The sequence below is a fragment of the Epinephelus fuscoguttatus genome, linkage group LG10, assembly GCF_011397635.1.
Source record: "Epinephelus fuscoguttatus linkage group LG10, E.fuscoguttatus.final_Chr_v1".
Lineage (NCBI taxonomy): Eukaryota > Metazoa > Chordata > Actinopteri > Perciformes > Serranidae > Epinephelus > Epinephelus fuscoguttatus.
In genome coordinates this window covers 41421275-41427274 of record NC_064761.1, presented here as the reverse complement: position 1 = coordinate 41427274, position 6000 = coordinate 41421275, and the positions used below count along the sequence as shown (strand labels likewise).

Sequence of the window (6000 nt, the reverse complement as noted above, 5' to 3'; positions counted from 1 at the left end):
ATGGTCTTTTTGCATCTCTTTTTCCTGGTTTTATGTTTCTTTGTGGTCATTTTGTGTCTCTTTGTGATTATTTTGCTCCCTCTTGTAGTCATGAGTCTTGTGTGTCTTCATAGCTGGTTTGCATCTCTTTGTTGTCTTTATATATTTCTTTGGGTCATGTTGGGTCTCTGTAGTTGCCTTGTGTCTCTGTCATTATCTTGTGTTTCTGTGATTGTTTTGCCTTTTTTTTTGTAGTCGTGAGTCTCTTTGCAGTGGACTTGATTCTCTTTATAGTCATTTTGTGCGTCTTTATCGTCTTTTTGTTTCTTTATGATCATTTTGTGTCTCTTTGTGATTACTTAGCCCCATTTTGAGCTGCCTTCTGTGTCTTTGCAGCTGTTTTGCATCTCTTTATTGTCATTTTGTGTGTTTCTGAGGTCCGTTTGAATGACTTTGTAGTTGCTTTGTGTCTTTTGGTAGTCATTTTGTGCCTCATTGCAACTGTTTTGCATCTCTAGTTAGTCGGTTTGTGTCTCTTTGTGGTCATGTTGAGTCCCTGCAGTTGCCGTGCTTCTGTCATTATTTTGTGTTTCATTGTGATTGTTTTACCTCTTTTCATAGTCATAAGTCTCTTTGTAGAAATTCTTTTGCATCTTTATGGTCCTTTTTTTTTAAATCTCTTTTTGTTTTATGTTCCTTTGTGGTCATTTTGTGTCTCTGTGATTGTCTTGCTCCTTTCCATAGTAGTTGTGAGTCTTTTTGCCTCTTTGCAACTGTTTTGCATCTCTGCATTGTTGCTTTGTGTCTTTTTGTGGTAATTTCCTGGTGGATATGTGTTAATTAGAGTGACATTTTGCAGGTAAAAAATGGGTATCTGTTTTTTTTTCTTTGCCTTAAATCCCTGTACGTTTTTTATTATTATTCCTGGTCATCCTGCACTATTTTCAGCTCCTTCCGTGAACCTTCTCCTCCTTCTTTTCCCTAATGGTTTGCTATGTGAGAAATTTAATTTGGGTTCCCCTCATTCATATGCAAATCACACTTCAATTCACACATATACTCTGCTCCTCTGCTCCTCTGGGTTTCAGTATCTCTTTCAGTTACTGAAAATGCCAACATTTTACCATTCCTTCACCTTTCCTGCTGGCTGCCCTGATCAGCTCAGCCTCCTTCTGCACATACATTGGACGCCAGCCTTTGCTATTAGATCCAATTATTTTCAGACTCCTCTGAACCTAAGTATATAAACAATAAAAACATCCATGAACACACTGAAGTGTTTTAATGAAGTGTTCAATTCAATATTCTCAATGCTCTATTTGGAGGCAAATGTCCTTAAAATCCAATGCTTTCCACATCACGTCACCTTATGTATTTAATGACCCCCATTAAACTTTGTGGTGACCCTGGACATTGTCCTCTTTTTTAGTGTGTTTGTGTGCGCTTTTATGTTTCAGGGTGTCTGTAGGCAGAATGACGGCTGGGGTCGTTTGTGAAGATGTGGCACACCTGCGCCAAGTGGCTCACAGCTGTAGATAATGATTTGGTGCTCTCTCTTACTGTGCCACACCCTGTGGACTCAGCTCTCCACATGTCCATTATTTCTTCATCTGTACTTTTACATACTTCATGATATGCTCAAACATACACTACTGATTTACTTGTTTTTTTCTTCACGTTTATGTTGATCTGTAGTTTGGCCAGCAAAATCATTCAAGGTGATGTTCGTGTGAGCTTCCTGTGAGCAGTGGTGCCTCCTGGCAGAAATAATTAGAGCCTGATATTACTGTCTTACTGAGGCTGTGGTGCACTCATTTTTTAAAAATGGAGGTAGAGGTATCTTGTGAAACTAGATATATAGCAGTAGTTATGTCAGCATATCTTATGGGAAGCAAGTGAAATAATGCTCCAATATTCGGCTAAATTTTGGCAAGGGAACAACTGGCTAGACCATTTTCAAAACTCCCACTCTCTTTCCAAACTGTCACCTCAAGATAACTGAATGAAAATGAGTTCTCTGAGTACTCACAGTCCCTAAACTTGAAAAGGCTTGCTAGTACATGCCCTTCCTCAATTTACTCCTTCAAATAAAACCTGTCTGAGTTCCTCCAGGATTTTGAGATGCTGGGATCGCAACAATTATCGCAAATTCAGCCAATCCCTTTGAATTTGTGCAACTTGCGATTTTACTGCGAAGTTGAATATTTAAAATGGGTAGAAAATAATTTCGTTGTAGAGCTGCGTGTAGCATAGCGATTCCCTCAGCTTCTGTTTATCATGAGACTGCTGCAGGACCGTAGCTCTGTGCCTGAGACACAGCCAGGCACACACACACAGTGAAAAGGCTAGCTATTAGCATCATAAAGCTAACGTCCAACAGTTACGATCCAGTTTAACGTTGAGTCGAGCCCTTTCAGAATGAGGTTAACAACTCGATGTTGGATGTTAACCCCTGCTGCCGTCTTCTGCCTGATTGGTATAATATAATGAGCAGGGATGAGAACACGTTGTGCTGCGATGGGTTGTGCTGACGGGGCAGGGATAGCAGGGCGAGAGCCTCTCAGGGGCACGGTACTTCAGTGCTACATCCAACAGCAGGGACAGGTGATCGGCGGCCCCCCAGTCATCTTAAACAGGTACTAATTTTGTGGGAAACACTGAATGCTCATAATAACAACTTTTCTGTGACAGCATCACAACTATTTTTGGAATTGTCACTTGCCCCTGCAATTTCATTGCAAAACAACTACAAAAAACGTCTATAAACATTGAATCATTCATTGCAATTTTTTAGAAAAGCTGGTGTGAAATCAGTATTTCAGGCTGCAACAATCCCCAAAACGTACTGCGAAATCCTGGAGAGACTGCTGTACATTTTTCTTTTTGAGAAAAGGGACAACCAGCCTAACGTGTATAGATACAGAACACATTAAACAGGATTGTTGTGGAGCTCATAATGTTATCTGTACCAGTATTAGTCTATGCACATCAAGTAATCAGTAATATTAACTGTAAAATAAAAGAAAGCACATCAGTATGCAGTTCCTCAACTCATATTCATATAGTTTTTAACTAGCCTTTATATGACAAGAGCGTCAGTGAATTCCTGAAACTCAGTTATGGCTCTTAGTTTTGGTGTGGCACCCCAAGATTTTAGGGTGGACCCATCTGACCGCCATGAAATATTTCTGGGGGCACAACTGCTCTTTTGTTGCAAGAAGAACTTGTAACAAACAGGGTCACGTCTGGGAAGTTGGCTCCTCCTTGCAACAAAAGAGGAAGCTCACACAAATGTCACCTTGAAGGGTTTTATTGACCGAACTACAAGTTGACATAAACTTCAAGGAAAACCACAGATAAGTAATATCAGCAGTGTGAGGAGAGTGTTTTTAAGTGCATGCAGAGAGCTGGAGTGTTCACAGCATGTGGCATGGTGAGGGCAAAGCAAACCAGAGCATAGTCTGCAGCTGTCTTAAATACAGGTGAGCCAGGAGGTACAGGTGAGCCACATCTACTCTGACGACCCTGTCCTTCCACACACACACACACACACACACACACACACACACACACACACACACACACACACACACACACACACACACACACAAAGCAGAGGACAACCTTCAGGGTCATGACAACTTTTACTCTCACAGGTTGTATGATACACACATTTTTGATTTTCACAAAAATATTAATAAACCTTTTCACAGAGCTCAGTTCTGACGTGTGCTTTATAAAGTAGTGAGCACAGCAGACACAGAATTCAGCAGACAAAACAAAACAAGTGTAATATTGGTATAGAAAATATGTTTTTCTCTGAGTATGTTTTTTGAGCCTCATTTTTGTTACAAGGCAAAATAAAACAAATACATGCTTGTGATTTAGTGAGTCGGGAGCCCAGAGGGAATGTGAACGACACGATGAGGTCACTGGTGGTTGGATTTGTGTAAAGTATGTACACAGATATACATTTAGAGTCAAAACACTATTATGAACACTTAAAATAAGACAGGTGGACAGTAAAATCATGAACTTTTAGCAGAGTGTGCTACAAGTCCATTAGAACAGAAACAACCTCAATGTAAATACAAATGCTACATTTCAAAGCAAACAACTTTACATTTCAGAATTTTTCAATATTGATTATTGACATTTTTATGCACAGTTTTACCGTCATAGAGTAGAATAAGGCCACGCAGTTTAGGTTTGCATAATGTTTGTAGTCACTGTAGCTACTCCATTTAAAAAAGAAAGACAGTTAATGCTGCTCCGTGCGAAGGACACTGTTTGGTGTTAGTTTCTCTCTGCAGGAAACGTCTGTTAGTAAATGTCTGGCAGCTGACTGTATTTCCTGTCCCAGTATCTACCAGAGAGGAGCCAGTCCTGGGCGTTGGTGTGAGGGTTTTGTCCCTGCTGAAACCACCTGAAAGCACAGCGGAGACATATCAGCAGTCAGTTTGAGCTACTGTCAAACGGACAGGACACCAGCCAGAAAATCATGACTCAAACAAATCAGAGGAAGCGAGGAGGGGAGGTCAGGCATGCGTCATCACAAGGTTATGGGTGATTTTCATGGGAGTTCTTTTTTTAGGCTGTTAGGGGGAGAGGACACTTGCAACGTTCGTGCCAGGAAGCTGCCATGCTGCCTTTATTGGCCAAGAACATGTCGACATACCAAGAATCTGACTCAGGTTTTTGCATTGCTCTCATGTACTTAGGAATAGACATAATAGCTAAGAGCAAGGACAACAAAGCTGGACAGATAAAGTTAAGGAACAGGCAGGACTATTATGTACACATCAGAAAATAACGTGTAACTATTATACAAATTATATAAAGGGCACCAATGACCAGCAATAGGGATGGCATAAAAATAAAATGTCTATAAACAAAGGAGAGCAGATTAATCAAACTAGGCCTCATGCAGGATGGACAGATTTTTTTTTTTTTTGGAGAGGGTGCTTAAAAGTCAAAACTGTGTGAAATACAAAGACATTTTCTCCTAATTTGTTCTTATTTTGTTAGTACTCCTTGATTTCTAGGAATCTTCTTTTTGCTCTTCTCTTACGAAACATTTTACAAGTGGTTGAAAACAAAAACACCAAGATAACGAAAAAACATCTTGTTTTCACAGTCCACAAATTTTTTGTCCAACGAGAGAAAACACAAGTTTTAAATTTAATTGACATAATTTTCATATAATTTGAGGTACCAATTTCTACTTTCACTCCACTACACTTCAGAAGGAAAAATTTGAACTTTTAACTCCACTATTAGCTTTAGTTACTCGCAGGGACGTCATAGTTGGGGGAGGGAAAATGGGACTGATTACCCGGGGCACCGATGGGGGGGTGGCACTCGAAAAACCCGGGGTTAAAAGTTTGGTTCTGTTTGTATTTTATTTTATTTCTCAGCAATTAGTGCCATAACTACAGTAAATTAAAAATAGGGAATAAATCTGTTAAAAGACTGAACTTCGTACAAGAGAATGGTGGAAGCTCTCATCCCTTAAAGGTCAAAATGGTGCGTTCACACTGAGAAGTATGGAAAAATGCAGTGCACTATGAGTACCCACATGGTGCACTCAAAATGGTCAAGAAGTTGAGTGTGGAACTATGGACACTTCTCATCCTCAGTGGTCGCCATCTTGGCTGCGTAGCGGAAGGGGAGGGACCACTTTTCAAACTGGAAATGGTGGCCGAGGACTGTGCAACCGTGAACGCCGCTGCATTGTACAAATACACGTGTTTTTTGCACTAAGCACCACTATACTGTTGTCGGGTATAAGCCAGCAGTATGTTTATTGGGTTAATTTAGCAGTCTGTAATGATTTGGTACCGCTAATGATAACGCAAACACTAATGCTAGTTTGCTAACTAGCTAATTTGCGGTCATCATTTCCGGTAAGTGCACAACGGCCATGTTTGGTTTGAGACAACACTACCCTGTCGAAATTCACGCACTACGCCAATGAGTACATAGTGCACATAGTATACTACATGGAAGTGTACTAACGGA

General features: G+C 40.3%; 1 protein-coding gene across 2 annotated transcripts in view; it reads right to left on the bottom strand.

Annotated features, from left to right (window-relative positions):
- Positions 1 to 3604: 3604 nt before the first annotated feature.
- osbpl1a (oxysterol binding protein-like 1A) overlaps positions 3605 to 6000 on the bottom strand; it is a 45943-nt gene continuing 43547 nt past the window's right edge. For both annotated transcript variants that reach the window (XM_049588609.1, XM_049588610.1), the window contains one exon: positions 3605 to 4405. In XM_049588609.1, the coding sequence (XP_049444566.1) occupies positions 4303 to 4405 (103 nt within the window). In that variant the 3' untranslated portion in view covers positions 3605 to 4302. The remainder of the gene's footprint in view (positions 4406 to 6000) is intronic.